This window comes from Nansenia antarctica, assembly GCF_963989245.1.
Source record: "Nansenia antarctica genome assembly, chromosome: 4".
NCBI lineage: Eukaryota > Metazoa > Chordata > Actinopteri > Argentiniformes > Microstomatidae > Nansenia > Nansenia antarctica.
Window position 1 is genome coordinate 55136534 of NC_137689.1, and position 24787 is coordinate 55161320.

The 24787-nt window shown below is 44.0% G+C and overlaps 1 protein-coding gene across 1 annotated transcript; it reads right to left on the minus strand.

Annotated features, from left to right (window-relative positions):
* Positions 1 to 207: 207 nt before the first annotated feature.
* LOC308154993 (bone morphogenetic protein 1-like) lies at positions 208 to 14176 on the minus strand (the record flags this gene model as incomplete). Its single annotated transcript, XM_080528220.1, has 20 exons — positions 208 to 342; positions 501 to 751; positions 1206 to 1419; positions 1831 to 1958; positions 2519 to 2644; positions 2855 to 3035; positions 3722 to 3885; positions 4653 to 4778; positions 4978 to 5173; positions 5414 to 5559; positions 5980 to 6096; positions 6453 to 6555; positions 6892 to 7007; positions 7350 to 7474; positions 8387 to 8492; positions 8631 to 8809; positions 9471 to 9588; positions 9936 to 10088; positions 10249 to 10362; positions 14035 to 14176. The coding sequence occupies 20 exons, from the start codon at positions 14174 to 14176 to the stop codon at positions 208 to 210; spliced, it is 2940 nt and encodes a 979-aa protein (XP_080384346.1).
* Positions 14177 to 24787: the final 10611 nt, after the last annotated feature.

Below are 24787 nucleotides of genomic sequence, written 5' to 3' on the forward strand. Positions count from 1 at the left end.
AAATCATAAACAATTTAAAACACCATCTATTGCTGCATGGCTTCACTCCTTACAGTCAGGATTTGAGGATATGGGGGAAGCTTTTGGAAGTGGGTGAGGGTGGGGGCAGCTAACCTAGCCTCCACACCCCTCTCAAGGACCCAGGGTGTAAAGCGTAGAGCTGTGGTCTGTGGTGAGGTCTTCTCCTCAGTCTTGGGGGAGAGGGAGTCACTTGCTTGTGTGTAGAGTGTCCTGGAACTTTGTGCTGGTGTACCGCACATGAAAGCCCTTTTTATTGATGGTGTCATCTGAATGAAACTTTACAACGATTGCATCACCTGCAGAATAAATCTCCTCTGGGGGCTGAAAGAGATAAGAGACCAATTATATTTCTCTCTATATTACCATGATCTCTACACCACCATTAATTTACTTTAAAATATTTGTGAAAAATACAAAATCCAGCAAATAGTAGTCTGAAGTAGTGTGTTGCTGGTGGTAGTCAACTGAACTATCCTTACCCCAGATCCACAGTAGCGGCCAAGTCTTGGTGCCTTGATATCAGCCCCATCAAAGAGCTCCATGTAGTCATAACCACAGTCTGCCTCTTCCTCAATCTCAAAGGTCTGGAAGATGAGCTCTACTCCATAACCCTTCTCAGCAGAGACCACCCACTGGCAGTCAGATCCCCCGGGGTAGTTGTTATCCCCAAACTGGGCGTGGGAGTAGAGATCTTTAGTCTTGACCTCAGCTTTCAGGCTTCCTCCACACTCTGAGAATGCACAGCCACAAAATTAGAGACAGAGACAGAGAAATGAATTCATGCAAATAAAGGAATGTGGAATTTTAGAAGAGAGAGAATTCTCTGAGACAGCTATTTCTTCTCGACATACTTTACCAGACTTTCCTGTGGGACAGGGACTTTCTCATTGCAAAAGCTGAAAGCCTTTTGTCCATCAATGATAAATTATGGTCTATATTAAGCTACATTTAGATACATTGTGGTTCTAATAATTAACTATATATCTCAAGAAAAGAACCTGGCCTATATTGTTAGTTCAAATGCCTAAAACTTATTAAATCAATCTCACTCATTGATGCAAGGGTACTGTGGATCAGAGAGAAAGGACAGTTTAAAAAACAACAACTACACTGTTCATATTCAAGTTATTTAAATTTGATATTGCGGTCTCAAGCAGTCTCATCTCATGCCATTTTATGTCCACCTGCACTGTGCGATGCTTCAAAGCCCCTCTTCTGGACTGAGTTGTCAGAAAAGAAACGAAGGAACATTTTGTTGCAGCTGGAAATGACTGGCGGGGGCTTCTTGGAGCCACAGAAGCGCCCCAGACTTGGGGCCCGGCCGTCCCGCCCATCGTAGATTTCTAGATGGTCGTAGGCACACTCAAGATGAGCTTCCATGTCGATCTCATTGAAAGCCTGAAATAAACGTTTGTAGATTCAGTGAGGAGGGTGGAGGCCAAATAAAAACAGTAAGCATCTACAGTACATTAAGACTGCTATAAATCCAATTTACAATAACACTGCCATTGTGATTAGCGTGGTACATTGTCATAAGTATGTCATAAGCATGATATAACAAGTGTCAAAAGCAAACTCAAATATGTTACTTTTTCAAGTTGGGCTATAGCGTGTTGCCTATAATATATTGCATATTATATTACACATTACATATTATATTACATATTATGCCTTGTTCTCTGTCATTATGACCAGGGAAGGCTGATGAAGGACAGGTTCATTGTAATGCATTGTAATGTAATGGCATCACAATGAGCCCTTTTGAGAGTTGCTGGCTGCCTCCACTAGCCTCGCTTGCAGCAGACGTACTATTTTGATGCGATGGCCCGGGGTGGTGGAGAGGGCCCAGGTGCAGGCCTTCTTGCTGGGGTACTTGTCAGGCCAGTTAGGACTGGTGATGGTGCCTGTTACACTGCTCACCATATGATCACAGCCAGCTAGAAAAGACAGAGCTCTCACTCAAAGAGTTATACTATATAGAATAATATAATAATAATGTTAATAATAACACTAATCATCATCATCATCATTATCATCATAATAACCATAATCATAATAATTATAATAATCACAATAATATATGCCATTTAGCTGATGCTTTTATCCAAAGCGACATACATTGCAGTAAGTGCATACATTTCAGTGTATATGGTCCCAGCAGGAATCGAACCCACAACCCACAAAGTGTTGTTAGCGGCATGCTCTACCAGCTGAGCCACAGAGGACCACAATGCTCCCAATGAGCGGGCTGGCCGTTGTAAAGCGATTTGGATAAAGGCGCTATATGTGTATATAAGTGCTATATGTATATGTATATATAAGTGCAGTCCATTTACCATTTACCATTTACCAATACAAGCTATATACAAGCTTACAAGCTGACAATCAGATCCTCCTCCTCCCAGATCTTTGACTTAGAATAAGCACTATTCATAAAGAAACAGGATGCCATGGTCAGTCATGGTCAGAATTGTGTATATAGAGAGATGTACTGTACCTTCCTTGCAATCGTGCTTATTGTCATGCAGCACAAATCCACTGCGGCACTGACAACTGTAGCTCCCATAGGTGTTGACACACTCGTGTTGGCAGCCTCCGTTCTCCTTAGAGCACTCATCCTTGTCTGGGTACAGAGAGGGCCCAGAACAATGCTAACACTGCGCAGTAAGAAACTGAAGTAAACAGATTCCATTAATTTATTCGTGAGAATTCTTGAAATAAGAGTCTCAGGTAGGTGTTAATGAGGTACTTAATGAAGCGAGTTACTGCGAAAAAAAAACAAAAACAATGTACGTATGGTATGAATATACTACGGTCTCGGGTGGTATTTCACCTGAGAAGAACTGTGCTTTGAAGCCTTTCTTGGAAACAGTGTTGTCTGACTTGAACTCAATGCGCATGTTATTGTACTGGGAGGTAATGGCCTCTGGTTTCTCTGTCCCACAGAATTTCCCATGAAGCCTTGAGTCTGCAGACAGTCCACTCCGTACCTCTACATAGTCATATTTACAGACCTGCGAGACAAAGAGAAATAATGTCAGACACTCCCAGACAGGGCCTGGAGCATGTACAGTACTATAGTACAGTATAGTATAGTACAGTACTATAGATAAGGACCTGAGAAATTGCTGACCACCTGACCTGTCACAGTATCAATATGTAATTTGGAGCTTCTCCCCAGCCTCCACACTCCAAACAGTAAGTGACAGATTTTCACACTTTTTATCTAAAAATGTCTTATCAGATTGGAATCCTATTAACATTGTTCAAAGAGAAGATTATATGCATTCTGGTTAAAGTACTGTGACTATTATGGGTCTGCAACTTATGTATCAACGCATGGTTTGAGAGGGTTTGATGGTATTACAAATTGTAAAGTATTGTTGATGATGACATCATTGGTTATTTATTGGTTAACAGTTATTATTGTTGACAAAATACTATTGTTTCTTATTTATTTTTTACATAAATGAATATTCAGATCTTGTGCTGGGGAATGAAACGACAAGAGGAAAAATAAGTCAAGAATTCATCAGGTTCCTATCCTAGGACATATCCTAGGAGACTTCCCCTCATAAGGAGGTCACTTTGACTGTGAGGTAATTCTATCGAGGCAGCCCTCTCACAGCCCAAACTCTACATTTGCCTTCTCTGTTCTCTAGAAGTATGAGGCTCAGTTCAGGCTGTATTGCTTACTTACATCATTTCCCTCTGTCTCAAAGACATCAAACAGCATGGTGATGCGGTATTGTGTTGGGGCCACCAGCTGCCAGACACAGTTCTTGTTGGGCGGGTACTCTTTGGGCCAGCCAGGGGTTGTCAGGGAGCCATTCAGCTTGGTGATGAAGCCGCCACAAGCAGCTGCTAGGGGGAGACAGGGCTGACGTTTAGTGGTGGACCCATAAGGCAGAAACCTCACATCTGGTCACAAGTGTTACATTAGAGAAGGTGAAATGTGTCCACTATTGGCATGGGTGAGGATCACAACTTTGCAGAATGAAATAAGCTTCCTCTAGCTTGAATTTCAGCTTTGAAGTTGCTGTCATTGTGGTATTTTTCAATAACTCTATCATGTTGGTAGTTTGAAGGGGCAAGATATGTTTCTAGTTTGTAAAGGAATAAAGGAACAGTAACATAAATGTATACCCTGACCCAGTGGCGGACTCAGGCTGTTTGAAGGGCAGGGGCGAAAAGAAAAAAAAGGCACCTACTGCACAACATGGGACCCCATCAGTGCACATGGTCAAGTTTAGACCATTGTAAGGGCAGCCAATAGGGCACATCCTCTAATTTTGCCACTCAAAAGGGCACTTTAGCCACTCAAAATGGCATTTTTGCCACTCAAAAGGGCACTTAAGACACTTTTTTCAACCATGGGGGCACCAGGAGGGGCGGTCGCCCCCCCCCTGCCCCCCCCCCCCCTGAGTCCGCCAGTGCCCTGACCTCCAGAATCTCAAAATGAAGGCCAACATATCCAACAGATTAACGCTAAATATTTTTGGGAATTGTTATTGTAACAAACCTGTATAAGGCCCGTTAGGAAATCAGGGTTCGAGACCCGCATGGGGCGAGTTACTCTCCCAGTCTCGTTCGCTACGTTATTCAGCATTCCATGCACCCCCTGAACTCACCCTCACAGCTCCGTCTGTCGGAAGCTAGCTCAAAACCAGGGTCACAGGCGCATCGGTAGCTGCCTAATGTGTTCAGACAGCGCTGCTCACAGCGTCCGTTGTCTGGTTTGGAACACTCGTCCATCTCTACCACACACACACAGGCAGTGACAGTGGGAAGAAAGAGAGAACAGGCTTTCAACCAAAATATTATAGTGATTGTGTGTTCCGCAGCCCTCCCTTTATTTAATATTGAAATAATGTATTCCCTTTTCAGTTTACAGAAATGCACTGGCGCTCTGTGAAAACCACCACCATCATGACCACATTACACCTGACCCCTGACCTTTGAAGAAGTTGGCAGCAAACCCAGCCTTGTTGACTGATCCATCTGACACAAACTTCATCCAGAGCTGGTTGGAGCTGGTTTTGATGTCATCTGGTTTATCATAGCCACAGAATCGCCCCAGCAGTGGGCTGCTCTCTGAGTTCCCATCCCTCACCTCCAGGTAGTCATAAGCACAGCTGTCATGCCTCTCGATCTAAAGTAGAGTTAAGAAGGACTGTATATTTAGGGTGCGTTCGTAAATACGCTCTGAGAGCACTGGAGCGCACCCGGGGGAAATGAACTGGTTTCAGTTGAAACCACTATTGCTGAATGTTGAATCGCCCTATGTCAGATAAACACTGAAGAAATGATTGAATCTCTCTGCTCGGCAAGCTTCACAGTACATACAGTATAAATGAAACTGCCACTCCTTTTCCCTTTCACAGAGGTTTACCTCAAATGACTGGAAGGAGAGGCCCACATGGAAATCCTGTGCTACTGTTATCTTCCACACGCACACTTTGTTGGGCCGGTAGTCATCTGGGTAGTTGGGTGATTGGATCTGGCCATTGTCCCGGATTACCTCTCCCCCACAGATGGCTGCAGAGAGAGAGAGAGAGAGAGAGAGAGAGAGAGAGAGGGAGAGAGAGAGAGAGAGGCAAACACACAAAATGAGAGAGAGGGACGGGGGAGACGGGGGGGGGGGGGGGGGGGCGGGGTAGCACACCTTCCATGAATTCTTCCAACAACAATTATCAACCCGTTTTCCTCTTCATTTAAGATCAATCGATTTAACTTTGCATAACACACGTTTTGTGTTCACAGTGGACATGCCGTTGAAATGTTGGACCCTGCTTATAACAAGGTATGTTAGCCACCTAGTATGTTGTCCTGAAAATAAGACAATGAAACAATACTAGTTAGAAGAAGTATCATGCAGTATCGGATGTCAAGCATTACGATTGGCTGTTCAGCTGAATGTCAGGGCTTAGTGTTGACCTTTGGTGACCTTTATGTTACCTTCATACACTGCTGAGAAGCCCTTGCCCACCCAGTTGCTACTGCTTCTGAACTCGATCCAAAGCCGACTGTCCGTTGAGATGATGGGCTCAGGAAGCTTGTCTCCACAGAAACGGCCTGATGTAACAAATTAGCAAATAAACAAAATATGCCCTGATAGAGTAATCTCCGTTTCTCTCAGTTACATGGCCACCTGGTGATACCAGGTATACCGTACATGTATGCATCATTCTCATCAAATTAACTGTTGACAAGTTTTCTAATGTAGCAGTTTGAAAACTTTGAGTTTGTGAATATTTCCAAAAGAATGAGACACCTGGATATCTCTTGCCTACAGTGTCTGAATCTATTTCTGAATTTGAATGCCACAATCTAATTGAGTTTTTGTTTGTTATTTGAGCAGGTGTTGACAGGTCTCTGTGGAGAGTTCTCCATGGAGGAGTTCTACTCTAAATGCTCTTCCATGTAAAGACCTTTCAGAGGGGCTTTTCTCCAGAACCCGTCTCGGACCTCCACATGGTCATACCAGCACAAGTGACTCCTGTAGAGGTCCATGGAGGTGAAGTTCAGAATGATCTGTAAGACAGAGACACAGAGAAAGAAAAAGCAACGGAGCAGCGCTATGAAAGCAGGGAAGACGGCCTTGTTATCTGCCACATATCTATTGTTAACCTCTGTAAGACACACATTTGAGGCTATTTACAAGTTATTTACAAGTAGTGTGTGTACAATTGTTCATTTACAACTTGTTTGTGGACAATAAATGACTTTTCCAACATAAAAAATGGCCATTACCAACATTTACAAGCAGAAGCATTTGCAATGACTTATACATGAAAGCTATCATGAAATGTAACCTATCTGAGTTTCATTACAGGTAGCGGACCTTCTCCCCAGGTGTTTTTGACCCACCTTCTCCCCAGGTGTGACAGAGATCCTCCAGATGCAGTGGGCATAGGCTGCATAACCATTGGGGAAACCGGGGGAGGAGAAGTTTCCACTACTGTCCTGTAGGCTGTCCCCACACCCTGCCCACAAAACAGCACAACCCACTAAATGGTGAACAATGCATAATGTAGACTCTTTACACACACCACAAGACTAATGTAACCTGTCCTGTACTAATGAGAAGAACTCAGCATGCATTCCTCGGTTGCAGAGGAGTAACATTTTCTTTTCAGTCAAATATGACATTTCAAGAGAAATAGAATCTAAAAATATATTTCACTCTGGCCAACACAACACCACACCAAGCATATGAATGGAGATGAACTGTGGTAATGGTAGTAGGCATACAGTAGCAGGCTTGTGCAACCATGTTCTCTGACAACATTTCAGGTTTATATGTGTTGGAGTCGGAGTTGTCTTACTTGCACATTTGTAGAGTTTGCGGGCTTGTGCGATGTCCCCCTTGCTCAGCCTCGTCCTCTGGCCAATGGGCGGCCTGGCTCCATTCACATCATAACGCGGAAGGATGGTGTCTAAGAAGATGCCTCTGTGTTTCACACAAACACAAACACAGCGGCGCAATAAGAGAAGCCTATTCAACCTATTCTCTCTTTGCCAACCTAAACATTTAATTTCATAGCGGCTGACTTTCATAATGGATAAGAAGACTATTTACAAACGTTTACATAGATATGTAATGATGATATGTAATGATGATATGTAATGACGATATGTAATGATGATTATCCATTGCTTAGATATAATTTAAAAATCATTCATACTGTTTATCATCATTAGAACACAAAGAGCAGTGAAGTTTTGGAACAGGACAGCAGAGCCCACCATAAGGTCTTTTCACATGGAGTTTCAGTTTGATGCTTAGCTACTTTATCGTCCTTCCTTTCGCGCTCCGGCAGCTGGTTGGGGTGCTTGCTCTCACCCAGTTCCCATGGCGATGCACCCATGAATTGCAGGCATGTACAAACAGAACGGTCTGAACGAGGGGTTTAGGCAGTGCCAAGCGGCTCAGTGGGGCCCACCCCTGAATGCCAGAGAACAAGGCCACTCCAGCCCAAATTGTCCCACACAAAGACCCAACTGGAAGGCCTTTATTTACCTTGGCCTGCCTCCATGACTCAGGCCAGCAAAGTGGTGTGGAGGTAAAAAAGCCAAACTCAGGGTAACAACATGCACGAGACAGAAATGAAAAGGGGGGTTGCTGTAAAATCACTTCTATCACAATCAGAACACCCAGACTACCCACAGTGGTTTGCAGTTTAAATGGGTGTACAGATGAGTATACAGATGGGTGTACAGTGTAGCTGGAGACCAACCAGTGCTTGACAACTTTCACCAACTTTGACAACTTCAACTTTGTGAAGAGGAACAATGATTTGGAAATAACCAATACACAAGAGACAACAGAGCTTATGAATATTGTATAGTAATATGTGCCAACCTGGAAAAAGTGTTCCTTGCATAATGCATGATGCTGTCAAAGTCATATACTTCTCCCAGTGAGTCAACCTCCCCTGGCTCCATCTTCAGGAAGTTATACTCTTGTCCTGTTGACCAATAGAAAACAGGTTTTCCCTGTGTCAGAACAACAGACAGGCGCACAGACAGGCATACCAACAGACAGACAGACAGACAGACAGACAAGCAGCTAGACAGACACAAACAGAAAACATCATGTTAATTACCTGGTTGAATGTTGTCTCTGACAATGCTCACGTGTTCATCGCGGTCGGGGCGTGTATGTTCATGCCAGAAGCCGATCACATGGCCCAGTTCATGCACAACTATCCCAAACTTGTCGCAGTTCTTCCCTATGGAGATGGCCTGAGGACCACCTCCCCTCCTCCCCACATAGGAGCAACACCTGTAGAGGGCGACACTGGGTCTTTTTACAGGGACAAGCACTTGGGTGTCAGTGGAGCATTTCCAAAGGTGCTGTGGTCAATTCTCATTTAATTCAGTCAATTCAGACGCAAAATGTTAACACACACAAAAAAAGTATACAATGATTTCTTGTGAAAGTATTGAGAATATTGTGTTTCTTGAATGTTACTGCATACAAATGGAATTGACCCTTTACTGTGTCAATACTGTATCCCGTATGGTCAGACTCTGTGAGTGGAGAAATATAGTAAACTCCAGAGCTGTGGTCAGTCACACAAAGTCAAGCCCAGATTTAGACGTTGTTTAACCCAAGGCCTCACGGCAATTCCAAATGTTTTTTGTCATAAGCAATATGTGACTTCTTTGTGGTGGGGAGACGTGGCAATATGAGCTTTTATCCACTGTTCATGCACACACACACACACACACACACACACACACACACACACACACACACATTGTCAAAGCTCAGGATCAAGTAAGTCAAACATGAGAAAGGGACAGCACACATTTTTCTAAATCAGTCAGTGTCAGTATTCTGTAAAGTGAAGTGTCATAGTGTAAAGCTGGTTGAGTGACATTTCTGGAGGGACAAAAGAACCCATGAAGACAACATATTCTGTTTCTCTGTGCCGACTCACCCACAGGGTCGATATGTGAAGACAATATAGCTCTCTTCACTAGACCTCTCGATGAAGGTAACGCAAGTGTGCTTCTCCCAGTGACGCATGGCCTGCCGGAATATGGCTCGCTGGCTGCCTGAAAGGGAGGGGGGACCTTCAAGTGCCCTAATCAAGAACTCGTTTGAGAGACTTAGTAGATGCACTATTGTGTTTTACAGTACATTGGATGACAGCTTGTACTGCATGATTTGGCATCTAAGACAGATAAGAACAGCATTATTTATTCTCCATAATCCTATAAAGATATATAAAGTAGGTACACACAGGACAAAACATTCATACATAACACAACATATACCTTTATTGCAGGGGCAGATCTCTCTCTCTCTCTTTCTTTCTTTCTCTCTCTCTTCTCTCTGTCTCTGTATCTCTCTATCTCTGTCTCTCTCTGTCTGTGTATTTCTGCCTTATGGCAGAACTCACCACTGAAGTTTCCACTGATCACATAAGGAATGACCCCATCCGGCCACACCCGCTCTGGCCTGGAAGTAGCCGCCCTCCTCCTGCGAGGGGAGCCCTGGCTGTCTGGAGCTGTGCCATTCCCTCCACTCTCACTGGAGAAGGAGGAACCGTCCACTGTAACAAACATAATGGAAACAGATTGGTGAGGATTAAAGTCATTCAATTTAAACTCTGTGAACTGAAATTGACACGATTGAAATTCACTTTACAGATTGTAGTAATCGTTACTAACAAAGCGGAAGCTTAGAATTAAGGCTCTTGACTGTACATGTACCTGCGTCTGTCTTGTTGAAGGCCTGGGTGGTATGATGAGAAGCATTTAGGATGTGGTATACTTTAAACAGGCGAAGGTCCTCCTCATCCAAGGCAATGTCTCCCAAAAAGGCAGCTAGGGTAGACACACACGCATGTACGCACAAACACGAAACAAACAAACACACATGCGCACGCACACAGACACACACACGCTTTTTCTTTACATTACACAGTCTATAGACATGTTTTTATGAATGTAAGTACATGTATGTGGGGATACAACATCAGTGAATCCAGATATTGAAATCCAGACCCGGAAACCATTTATCTATAGACACACAGTATGCACTTTGTAAGGCATCACCTATATATTATATATATATGCAGTATATACTGTATATGCATATGCAGTATACACTGTATATATATATGCATCACCTACAGTATTTCAAACTCCTGGAGTGACTTTGTGGTGGTGTTTTTTTAGGTTCCTCATGTCTTTGTTTCGCAAGAGCAGTGCACTAAGGCGAATGAGCTGAGGCATGACTGGTGCTTCTCCTTTCCCCATCAGGAGGCCCTAAGAGTGATCTGTGAGTCTGAACTACTGTTTGACCAGCACACACACCTCTTGTGTATACATATTGCATGATCTGCAAAATAACTTTCAGTTACTCATCAACTGTCATATGTACATGAATACACACCTATTTTGATACTCAGGTAGTAAGCAGCAAAGGTTGAGGAACAAGTGTGAATATTTAGAGGGGCCAAGATGCAAGGAAGTGACTGCAATGCCCTCCTTGTCACTGGAATGGCAAGCTGCAGGGGTTAAATCTTCCTCCTTCAAAAAAGCATTTGCGTTGCCTGGTCAGTGGCTGGGTGAGTTGTCGATGGAGGGAATAGTGAAATTGTCACTGGTGGGTGAGATGGCAGTATCACCCATACTGAATCTATCACCCGTATCTCAATCCGTGATGGAACAATTCTTTGCGACTTAACCCTTGAATAATGATTTACATTATTTTTTTGCATAGAGATCTAAATAACTGTCCTACTTTAGATGGATAGATGATTCACTTATATAGACAAATATATTTGTTGTAAGTCGCTTTGGAGAAAGGTGTCTGCTAAATGCTAAAAATGTCAATGTAAAAATGTTAATCTCAGTAAATTAGAAGGGAATTATCAGGTAATTTCTTATCAGGAAATGATCTTGTTTATTACAGATAAGCAAGAGATTAATTTATTGGTGTAGATCCTGTAATCCTTTCACTATATCTTATAACCCTCTACACCAGGAGTATGTCCATCGTGTTTGATACCATTCCTCATTCCATTCCATGCATTACAATGAGCCCGTTCTCTTCTACCTCCACCAGCCTCCCCTGATGGCCATCACCCATAATCTATTATGCTGCGAGTGAAGTAAAGCCCTCACTAAGACCTGACACCATGCTGTTCTCAAGGAATGTGTCATTATTCCCTGCATGAGCTACTGTACTGCTTCATGTCCTTGCATGTCTTTAGTTACATGGGAATTATGCCATTAAGCAGGCATTTCTGTCTAAAGCGAGGGCATACATTGTGTGCCATGTAAGTATGTTCATACTTCAAGGCAAATGAGTAACATTAGGTAAGAGTTCACCCCATCTGATATTTTCTGAAAGAAATTACCAGACCTGCTGTGACTCCTAAATTCCAATCAGGGGCATACAATTTAATATAATTTCTTATAATCAGGTGCATACAGTTCAATATCATTTCTTACAATCAGGGGCATACACTTTTATATAATTTCTTATAATCAGGTGCATACAGTTTAATATAATTTCTTACAATCAGGGGTATTACCATTTTATATAATTTCTTATAATCAGGTGCATACAATTTAATATAATTTCTTACAATCAGCCAGCAGAGGTATTTTCACACTACTCCAGGGGATGCGATGACTCACAATGTAATGGAGTGAGGGGGAAACAGGTGTTGCGCCTTTCACATGACAAGTGACATGCTGCACTCAACGAAACGCTTGCACTACCTCAAACCTGCAGCCACGATGCCACTTAGGAAACAGCTGATTAGGAAGTGCAGCCGCGTTCTCCATTGACAAACAATGGCTCGCCCAGCGCAATGCCGTCCTTACGCTTATCATGTGAATGCCGCTAGGCCTGCAAACTCTGGACACAAGTAAGCCTGACAAATTACTTCGGCATTTCCCTGCCTTTGAAGTGAACTCATTCATGCAAAGCGTGACTGTAAACTCTTCTCAGAGCTGTGGTGTTCACCACATGCCCTGCAGGCAGCGGGATTTCACCGGTGTCCAGCCGGCCCGTGGAGTACTCTGGTATGGCCTCAATGACCTCTGGTCTCCAGGCAACGGAGCCAGGGAGAGAGAGGAGATACGTAGGAATCATAGGGAGGAAGTGACAAGGGCAATGAGGGGGGGATAAGAGGGTATGCATGGAGAGAGTGGAGAGAGGAGATGGTACCCAGGTCCGGGAAGAGAGGAGCGGAGTTGAGGGAAGGTGGGAGCCAGATGAGGAACAATTGTTGACCTGCAGAATGTTGAATTCTATCGTCACATTACATTTCCATGAGAAAGCGGCCCCCTGCTCAGTGCAACACCGAAGTGCTGTAAAATGTAAAGTGAAATATCAACACAATGAAAGATCCAGTTCAGGGCAGAACTAACACTATGGGCCATGGTCTGACTGGGCAGGCTCTTCTCTAGTATAATACAAAGCTAACAACATTTCTGCATTGATGTTGTTTTTTTTATTTCTGGCACTCACATTATGGGTTAAAATGATGGGTGTACATCGACCACCCCTACCTCACTAATATGTAGACAACTACTTTTAAGTCTGTACAATAATAACCCTATTCTCCAGTAAACAGTCATACAATTTATGTCAGTAAGTGAACAGTGTCTGAGCCCTACTAAACAAACAAAGATAATAAAGCTACCTCTGCCGGCTACCAGCTTTTGCTCTCCCACATAGCCACTCAGCTCCTTTTGAGCCTGCATCACCAATTTAATGTTCAGATTATTTACACCACAAAGACAACTCTTTTATCTGGAATTATAGCTTATCTCAGACAGAGGTATGGAGTGGAGTCAGTGCCGTCTCTCTCTACGTGCTTACACGTAGGGCCCCTAGGGGGCCCTCCAAGTAAAACATAACAAATAACACAGGGGCAATATACATGATATTATATATATATATATATATAATAATATATAATATTCTTTATTTTTTTTAAATATATTTTTTATATATTGTACACAGTTTCCTATTTGTCCTATGATGCCTTCTTTTTATTATATCATTGAAGTGAATTTATTTGATTATTTCTCTCTTAGGGCCCCAATAATAACTTGATGAAATGGACAAAACCCCTTTCAATTCAGCCTAGACTTAACAGCTGTCTGCAATTCAATTCAATATCCTGAGCCCCCTCATTGCAGAACAATGCTCAAGGCTGTCTGCATGAACAACACTGGCTTAAAGGCTGGTTATAATAAAGTTAAAACTGTTTCTGGAGTAGTTTAATCCCTGTTTTCAGAATTGGTTTTGGAAACTTTTCACTGAAACTGAATAAAAGTAGCTTATTGAGAGTGATGCACATCCACTTCCCAGCTCCTCTGAAAACAAGTTTAACTCAATGCCTGTCCCTTTAAATCAACCATCACTTTGAGCTCTGCCTAATGTGGTCAGCTGCATGTACTGTAGACGGAATGCCGCTGGCTTAAAGATAAAGAAAGACAATAATATGGTGCTATAAATATAAAATACATTACCAGCTTTGCAGGGATCTTTATAGTTGATTGGTTCTGGGGCACTTGTGTCCACAAAGATGCTCGTCTCCACCAACTCCAAATCAACCGCGAGAAGAACGCGTATAGTTGATAGCAGAAACAAATACCTCGGAATGAAAGGCATAGTTTTGAGGTTAAATAAAAGTACAGAATTTGAATTAAAAAAGAAAAAGGAAACCAGGTAAAAGTGGGCAGAGATAGAGAGGGTTTTTTGGGAAACGCAATCTTTCTGGGGGCAGGTTTATAAACACGGCGCTGCCTCCTCACAATGTCTTTATTCTGGGGCAGTGATTCGCTAAAATACCCGGGCACTGAGCCAACATCCCATAGAAAAGCTTACTAACTTCGCGCACTGGAGGTCGTGGCACATAGCAGCACCCTGGTCGCCAACGCAGACCAATCCAGTCTGTTCAACAATATTTGAGAGTAAATATATAGTGAGGTAAGCCTACTTATCGAAAATGCCCGTACCCATCATGCCCAACAGTATACCAGTGAGTAAAAAACATTTGCTTGAGGGATCAGAGGGTTTTTAAAGTGTTTATAGGGCTAGTTTGAATGGGGGTTGGATATGGATATGACTTGTGGTTTCATTTGGGGGATTTAACATTTCAAAATATGCATACTGCCGTATGCCTACAATATTACATTTACTGGGATATGCTGGAGAAATCTGATGTTAGTCAGCAGGTTGTAATGTAAGGATTGAGGGACCAGGTAAGATTTAAGTATGTGGGGTCAGGAATTTGAGTTAAAAGTGAAAAAAATTACCTACATGTTCATTTGTAGGCATAACGAGCCTACAGTTTCCAACATTGGAAGCTGGGAATTATGAGGTTGCCATGATGGCATGAGGGCCACATTGGTACATGACACCAACCTTAACACACCGACATGTACACCCGCAATTACTACTGATAACACAGAGTTTGGATCTTGGTTTAGTATGTCATCCGTGGGACGTCACCCATGCAGAACAGTGTCCCTGGTCAGCTTGTCCCTCCAACATCACTTGCAGCCTTGGTTCCCATCCAAGGATCAACCCAACCCCAGCTCCAGATGTAAACCCGCAGAGGGATGAGGAGTATCTGGCTGCTGCTACTGCCGAGATGGATGGATTAGGCGCGGACCTCCATGGGCCAGGCCCCCTCTGAATTCTGGCCGAATCCGTGAAACGGATCCGTCTAAAACGCACAACGGGCAAGAGTCGGGCCGGTACATCTCCGGTTGTGACACGGCTTCCCTCATCTGCCCAATGCCCAAGGTGAACTTTTCAATTATTTTATTGTGATATTTCGTCAACGATAGCCTACATAAACATGCATTCCATAATAATGTTCCTTAATAATGTTAGCCTATAGCTTAACAAAAAGCATTGATTCCTCTGTTTGTAGGCCTATTATCCTACTTGTGATTTTAAAAACGTCCATCATTAAAACCCTGTATTGTATATTTGTATTCAGACTTGTATTGACCAGTTATATTCCATTGGAGATTATCATGAATACAGTTTGATAGGCGATTATTCTCTATAGGCCTTAGGCCTTAGGCCTATAGAGAAAGTAAAACAAAACAACAATTTGAATCCCTATAGGTTATACCAAACCCCCGTATGTTGTACAGGTCAAAAGCAGTCATAAATTGCCAATGAAAAAAACCAGACAGAAATAACATATTTAGCCTACTATTAAACGGATGTGTTGTATGTGACGCGCACGAGATCAAATAAATCTACAGTAGCCTATAAAAACACTATTTGCTATTTATCCACCACATTCATGAACGAAATAAAAATAGCCTAAGCCTACGAAACTAAATATCCTACAACATAATCACATTTGCACGTTTCAAGGCAGTTTCTTGACCAAACGTAATCAAAATTGCCGGGTTGCGCGTCAGAGGTCACTGGGAAGTGAATAAAGCTATGAGTTATGTTCGGCGGGCATGTTGTCCGCCCTCCCTCTTTAGTAACGAAGGTTTGGGGAAACAAACAAAAAACAAAGTTACTCTTACCATTCACATCATAGGCTGTGCTCAAGGCAACGTAGACATACAGTAAATTGAATCTAGTCATAACCCACACATAATTATGATATCTTGTATAACCACAACGTTCAAATGTAAGAAACAAGTAGCCTAACAGCTGTGTAATTATGAATGATAACATACACTAAGATTCTTTACTATGTTGAAACTGTTACGGCTTCTAAATGGGGTATGGGACATAATAATTGTTTTGAATCCAGATGTAGTTCTTTAATCCAAATTCTACAGACATGGCTTCAATCCAGCTACCACTACTTTTGGTTTACACTGTGTATGCACTTACAGTAACAACAAATACAAAATCTATTACACAAAACGATGTGTTAGTCTATTGTCTGTAGTAGAACAGAGCTGGAAGCAGACATACAGAATGTGTGTGTGTGTGTGTGTGTGTGTGTGTGTGTGTGTGTGTGTGTGTGTGTGTGTGTGTGTTTGTGTGTGTGAGGTTTTGATGGTGACAATTTGAGATTTTCTTGTTGGCTGGAGTTGCCATGTTTTTTGTTTTGTTTTGCCAGATAAAATAATACACTCCCTCCATCTTCTGGACATATACAGTGTGGTTGAGGGAAATCTGACCTTACTATAACCTGACATCCAGCATGTGAATTGCTGCCTACAATTTCTTTTCCCAAAATGTATTGTATTCATTTCCAGAGTAGCCAGAGAACTTGGATTTGGCACCCTCTAGCAGTCATCATGTTGAGTCACTCCCACTGATCGACACAGTATACAGTGGTCACTCCACCCAGGCTCCACTGATCGACACAGTATACAGTGGTCACTCCACCCAGGCTCCACTGATCGACACAGTATACAGTGGTCACTCCACCCAGGCTCCACTGATCGACACAGTATACAGTGGTCACTCCACCCAGGCTCCACTGATCGACACAGTATACAGTGGTCACTCCACCCAGGCTCCAATGATCTACACAGTATACAGTGGTCACTCCACCCAGGCTCCAATGATCTACACAGTATACAGTGGTCACTCCACCCAGGCTCCAATGACCTTGTTGTTGCGTGCAGCAAATCTGTTGATGTCCTCCAGTAGGATTCCTTGGATGATCTTAGGGATGCCTTGATTCTCTCCTGAAGAACCAGGGGGGTCATCAGATACTCTATTAGGTGGAGGGAAGTTAAAGCGTCCACACACATTCTGCACAACTGTTCTTACAACGGCCACCGCAGATTGGAATCCCCTCCGAAAGTTCTCATTGAAAAACCCATAGATGATAGGATTGATCCCACTGTTAAAGAACGCCAGCCAGTGGGCCACCGGAAAGAAGTAGCTGCTGAGGAAGTCTATCTGCTGTGTGTCCAGGTAGCCATGACACCATGAAAAGCACGGCCACCATGATCAGCATGTTGATCACTTTGGCCCTGCGTGGGGAACGTGCCCGCCGTACCTCCGTTAGCCCCACCTGCCTCAGGTTGGTGGAGAGCTTAAAAGCGATGCAGCCATACATGAAGCTGATGAGTCCCAGCGGGGCCAGGTACACATGGACAAAGATGACCATGGTGTAGACCCGATGCATCTCGGGGTGGGGCCAGTCCTCGAAGCAGACAAAGACAGGGTAGGTCTGGTTGTCATGGACCATGTATGTGTCCTCCAGGTGGATCATTGTTAGAGTGGCCACCGAGGGGCAGATGACGACAAAGGCCAGCAGCCAGATGAAGAGGATGGTGAGGAGAGCAGTCACAGGCCTCATCCGATGTCTGAAGGGGTACACAATTCTTGTGAACCTGAGGGGAGGGAGAGGGGGGGGGGGGGGGGGGGAGAACAGTCAAAGTCAAGTCAAAAGTCACTGGGAAATTTGTATTGGGCTTGCACCCCACAGCAGCCAACAAAGAGCAACAGACAATACAGAATATTAGCACACAAACAGAAGGCGGCCCTGATTAAAACAAGAGTGGAAATAAAACGATGAGCAAGATATGTTCACATTCATATGGTGCAGTTTAAAAGTTTAACAGAAACGGGAATAAAATAATTTTAAAATCTATTTAATCTAGTGCGGGGGACTCTGAACCTCCTCCCAGAGGGCAGCAGTTCATACTCTGCATGTAGGACATGGGAGGGATTCATGAGAATTCTATTAGCCTGTCTGAGAGTAGCCTGTTCAAAAATAGACTGCAGGGATGAGTGGTCTTTCACCCCTATGATCTTCCAACAGGTGGGGGGAGGGAGGGAGGGAGGGAGGGAGGGAGGGATAAGTATTCATACAGTTAGGTCCAGAAATATTTGGACAGTGACACAGTTTCCATAATTCTGGCTCGGGACACCACCACAATGGATTTGAAATGAAACAATCAAGATGCAATTGAAGTGCAGACTTTCAGCTTTAATGCACACATCTCGAAATGCAATGTACACTTCTCAAAATGCAATGTACACATCTCGAAATACAATACGATTGTATTGATTTCATTTTAGCACAAATATTCAGTATTTTTGCATTGTATTTAGTGTTACACATGTATTTTGATGTGTGTATTGCATTTCGATGTGGCACGATTCATCCTCCATAGTTTTCAGGGGCACAAATGTAATTGAAAAAATCAACATAATCATAAATACAATTTTCATTTTTAATACTTTGTCGAGAATCCTTTGCAGGCAATGACTGCCTGATGTCTGAAACCCATGGACATCACCAAATGCTGGGTTGCCTCCTTTGTGATGCTTTGTCATTTTTCTGTCACATCATCAATAAACATGAGTGACCCAGTGGCAATGCAAGCCATGCATGCCCATGTCATCACACTGCCTCCACCGTGTTTTATAGATGATGTGGTATGCTTCGGGTCAAGAGCCGTTCCAAGCTTTCTCCATACTTTTTTCTTCCCATCATTCTGGTACAGGTTGATCTTAGTTTCATCTGTCTAAAGAATGCTGTTCCAAAAATGTGCTTGCTTTTTTAGATGTTTTTTGGCAAAGTCTAATGTTTCTATTCTTGAAACTTGTGAATGGTTTGCATCTTGTGGTGAACCCTCTGTATTTGCTCTTGTGAAGTCTTCTCTGTATGGTAGACTTGGATAATGATATGCCTAACTCCTGGAGACTGTTCTTCACATGGCTGGATGTTGTGAAGGGATTTTTCTTTACCACGTAAAGGATCCTGTGATCATCCACCACGGTAGTCTTCTGTGGACGTCCAGACCTGTTGATTTGGCCATTCCTAATGTTCCTGCTATCTCTCTGCTGGATTTTTTTGTTTGTTTTTGCAGCCTAAGGGTGGCCTGTTTCACTTGCATTGAGAGATCATTTGACTATGTTGTGCGTTCACAGCAACAGTTTCCAAATGCCACACTTTTGCCACTCAAATGCCACTCAGACCTTTTACCTGCTTAACTGATGAATACATAACAAAGGAATAGCCCAGAAATGTCCATGAAACAGCTGTTGTTTCAATTGTCCAATTACTTTTGGACCCTTGAAAAAGAGCTGTAATTCCTAAACCCTTCCTCCAATTTGGATGTGAATACCCCCCTGAGAGTCTGCACTGTAAGCCCATTATAACTGTAACTTGAATATGTTTTGGTAAACAGCTAAAAAAATTAATAAAAATAATACGGACCTAACTGTATGCATTCAAGTTCAACCTTCACAGTGTCCATGATACATTATCATGATTCATACTGTTATACAATACAGTATCTAATAAAAGGTAATATATTAAATTATACATACCGGTAATATACATATTAATAATTAAGTTATATTTAAATTGTAGATGACATTCTCTGGCAGTGTACAGTATGTGTTATTTAGAAGAAAAAAATTCCTTATTTACTACACTTTTTATCATCTTTAGAAATGTCAAAAACAGAGTGTTAAGAAGCTAATGTTATTGTGGATGAATACTCTACCTGTCGACAGCTATCGCCACCAGGGTAAAGACAGATGCTGACACAGACATTCCCTGGACCAGGTTGCTCATGGTGCATGCAATCTGACCAAATGGCCATCCTGAAAACAAAGAGACCACATAATCAGACACTTACATAATTAAGTCACAGAAACACCTTTCTTACCTTATAGTGTATTTTTTAAAATCACATTAGATATTTTCACTTTGCACTCAAAGTGGCAAGTTTTTTTTTATTTTTATAATTGGGCGCCTGATAAGAGCCTATAGCTATCTAACGGGAAAAACAAACCTGCTATTAGGCTGTCAATCAAAGTCGTTGGTACACAGAACACTCCAATGAGCAGGTCCCTGATGGCCAAGTTGAGGATGAAGAGATTGGTGACGGAACGCATTTTGCGGTTCCGGAGAACCACCAGGGAGGCCAGTACGTTACCCCCGACAGAGAGCAGCAACACCAATACATAGCATATGATGAAAGTGACTGCCATGCCGGTGGAGTGCAGGTAATAAGGCATGTAGGTGCAGAGACGGGCACTGTCCATGGTGCTATTCAAAGCAGTTTCGTTCGGTATCGTCATTTTTGACAAGTCAGCAACTTCAGAGTGAGATAAGAAAAGAAAATAAGTAAGCACAGCATTCCTGTAGTGTTATACGAATGCATCACTATCTTTCTGTGGCGGACAGCGACATTATAATTGAAAGTGAATATTCCGTCTTAGAAATGTTAGATTGTTTAGCAATATTAATAATAATTAATTAATGTTATATTAAAATAAAAGGTTGACATTCGGACAGTGGCGGACTCAGGCTGTTTGAAGGGCAGGGGCGAAAAGAAAAAAAGGGCACCTACTGCACAACATGGGACCCCATCAGCCCTGGCACACCTGGCACCTGTAGGGAGGCCCTGCTGGCACACCTGACACCTGTAGGGACGCTTGCCGGTGTGGAGGATGGGCTGCAGAGGTGGTGGCAGAGGCAGCAGGTGGAGGGCTTGTCCAGGGGGCAGGTGGAGGGCTTGTCCAGAGAGCAGGTGGAGGGCTTGTCCAGGGGGCAGGTGGAGGGCTTGTCCAGTGGGCAGGTGGAGGGCTTGTCCAGGGGGCAGGTGGAGGGCTTGTCCAGGGGGCAGGTGGAGGGCTTGTCCAGGGGGCAGGTGGAGGGCTTGTCCAGGGGGCAGGTGGAGGGCCTGTCCAGGGGGCAGGTGGAGGGCTTGTCCAGAGAGCAGGTGGAGGGCTTGTCCAGGGGGCAGGTGGAGGGCTTGTCCAGGGGGCAGGTGGAGGGCTTGTCCAGGTAGCAGGAGAAGGGCTTGTCCAGGGTGTGGATGCATGTGCAAGGTCAGTTTTGTAGGTCTGGTAGGTGTTGTAAGGTGATTGGTGTGGGTGGTGTGGGTGGGGTGTGTGGTGTGGTTGTGGTGGTTGGTGTGGGTGGTGTGGGTGGTGTGGATGGTGTGGATGGTGTGGGTGGTGTGGGTCCTGGTTGTTGTGATAGTCCTGGTTGTTGTGATAGTTCTGGTTATTGTGATAATCCTGGTTATTGTGGTAGTCCTGGTTATTGTGATAATCCTGGTTATTGTGGTTGTCCTGGTTATTGTGATAATCCTGGTTATTGTTGTTGTCCTGGTTATTGTGGTTGTCCTGGTTATTGTGGTAGTCCTGGTTATTGTGGTTGTCCTGGTTATTGTGATAGTCCTGGTTATTGTGGTTCTCCTGGTTATTGTGATAGTTCTGGTTATTGTGATAGTCCTGGTTATTGTGGTAGTCCTGGTTATTGTGGTTGTCCTGGTTATTGTGATAATCCTGGTTATTGTGATAGTCCTGGTTATTGTGGTAGTCCTGGTCAGTGTGGTTGTCCTGGTTGGTGTGGTGGGCCTGGTCGATGAGGTGGGCCTGGTCAGTGTGGTGGGCCTGGTCGATGAGGTGGGCCTGGTCAGTGTGGTGGGCCTGGTCAGTGTGGTGGGCCTGGTCGATGAGGTGGGCCTGGTCGATGAGGTGGGCCTGGTCGATGAGGTGGGCCTGGTCGATGAGGTGGGCCTGGTCAGTGTGGTGGGCCTGGGCGATGAGGTGGGCCTGGTCAGTGTGGTGGGCCTGGTCGATGAGGTGGGCCTGGTCGATGAGGTGGGCCTGGTCGATGAGGTGGGCCTGGTCAGTGTGGTGGGCCTGGTCGATGAGGTGGGCCTGGTCGATGTGATGGGCCTGGTCGATGAGGTGGGCCTGGACTCTGGGTTTCACTGCCATCACCTGGACCTTGGGTCTCGGGGCCCACACCTGGCCTCTGGGCCTCACCGGCATCAGCTCGACTCTGGGCCTCACCTCCTTCCCCTCGACCTTGGGCCTCACCTCCTTCTTCACCTGGACCTTGGGTTTCACCTCCTTCACCTGGGTCCTGGGCCTCCCCACCAGGTACCTCCAGAGGTCAGCAGGACCAGAGATCCATCACGCCAGGCTCGCTGCCTGGGCCCACACACACCTCCAAGGCTCGCAGCTAACTCTCCAGCTGCAGGCAAGGTCCCATGAAGAGTCAATGAAGAGGAAACAACTGTTAGGTAGTAAAGAAAAGGACAACATTATTTTATTTTTTATTTAACCAGGAATAGAATCTCTTCTATAAGAGCATCCTGGTCAAGACAGGCAACAGCACAACTATGGGGTTACATACTGTACATAAAACGAACATGAAGCAATAACGTGGTAACAGATAGCTGCAGTTGGACAGTAGTAGCTAAAATATACATATTTATTCCACAAGATAAACACAATATTATTACCTCATTTACATTAGGGATGCAACCTCAGCAAATATTTTCAAGTCAAGACTAAAAACCCATCTTTTTAACATTGCCTTTAAATGACTAAATTATTAAATGATGATTATATAATGATTAAAGCACTTTGAGCTGCAACGTTTGCAGGAAAAGTGCTATACAAATAAAAGAAGAAAAAAATAGATGATAATCATAATCATAATAATCATAATAATAATAATATAAGGAAAAGAGATGCTTTCACCTGAGAAGTTCGCCATTTCGGAGAGATGGAGAGGGGTGGAACAGTAGCTTCAGGGCAGAGGGTCCAGTAGGGTACTAGTTGAGCTATTGTACAGTACAGTACAGTCAATATTGCTGCAGGTAAGATTAGAGAATCAAATTAAATCGGGTACAGTATTCAAAGATTATGATTTTTTTCTTAAATCAAAAAGAAGTTTGCAAAAATGTATGTAAAAAAAATAAAATAGACCCTTACCTATTTCTACGCTAAGCTTGCTATTGAACAGCTCAGCAAGGTTAATTGTCACATTTACATTTACATTTACATTTTTGGCATTTAGCAGACGCCTTATTCCAAAGCGACTTACAATCAATACATTTGAATACCAAGCATGTGAATCAGCAATCCACCATTCGTTGCAGGAAGAGTAATCTAGCTCGGGCCCGGGGCCACTGATAGAAGGAAAAACCTTCTCCCTATCGCCTTCTACTAAAACCTTTTTTTAATTATTATTATTAATTTTTTTACTGGAGAAACTGAGAAACAGTACAAGGGGGGCAATAGAAGTTCTTAGGGACACAGTAGAGGGGAAAGCGGGTGTCTAGGAGACGTAGTGGTGAGGGTCAGAAGATGTCTCAGGAGGAGCAGTTAAGATGTAACCTGAAGAGATGGGTCTTCAGTCTACGACGGAAGATGGGTAGTGACTCTGCCGTTCTGACAGCCGTGGGGAGCTCATTCCACCAGCGGGGAGCCAGTGTTGTGAAGAGACGTGATCGGGCAGCCAGACTGCTGTGTAGAGGAGGTGGGGCCAGTCGGCCAGCCGAGGTGGAGGAGCGGAGTGAGCGGGCAGGGGTTTGGGGGGTTACCATTTCCTTCAGGTAGGCAGGGGCTGTCCCTTTAGCTGCCTGGTATGCAAGCACCAGGGTCTTGAATCTGATGCGAGCTGCTATCGGGAGCCAGTGCAGGGTGCGAAGGAGAGGGGTGACATGCGAGTATTTGGGGAGGTTGAATACCAGCCGGGCAGCAGCATTCTGGATGAGCTGCAGAGGTCTAATGGCTGAAGCGGGGAGCCCAGCCAGGAGTACATTGCAGTAATCCAGGCGGGAGATGACCAGTGCGCTGCCTCTCTGGTAAGGAATGGTCGTATCCTTCTGATGTTGTAGACGAAGAATCTGCAGGAGCGAGCCGTTGCTGCAATGTTCTCCGCACAGGATAGTCGGTTATCCAGGATCACTCCAAGGTTCTTGGCTGTCAGGGAGGGGGTTACAGTAGAGTTCTCCACTGTGATGGAGAAGTCTTGGAGAGGGCAGGCTTTCCCGGGGATGAAGAGGAGCTCGGTCTTGTTAAGGGTACATGACCTTGTTCCAGAACTCTCTGCCCTGGTCAGTCAGGATGACCTCCGGCGCACCATGGGTGTGGAAGATGTCTATCAGGGCCTGGGATGTTGCCACTGCCGTCTTGTCCTAGCAGTGTATACACACAGGTGTTATTACATATTGAAAGTGACTTTTTATTACATTTTGGGATTTTATTACATAATGTGCAGTTATTACATAATGAGGCTTAACAGGGTGCAATAAGCCTTTAATAAAATGTGGGTGCAATAAGGTCATCCAATTTGCTAGGTGGTGCTGTTGCGATGAACTAGCTGGCTAGACTTGCTGGTGTAAACCTGCTGGTCTGAAACCGCTGTTGGTTCTCTGTCTCGGCAGAGTCATCCTACTGGAAATGTGTGGTGTCACGGTGTAGCAGGGGATCGAAATAGAAATAGAACCTGCCTTTCTAAATTTTCTATCAATAAATCATGCACATTTTATGTGGTTTCAGGCAATG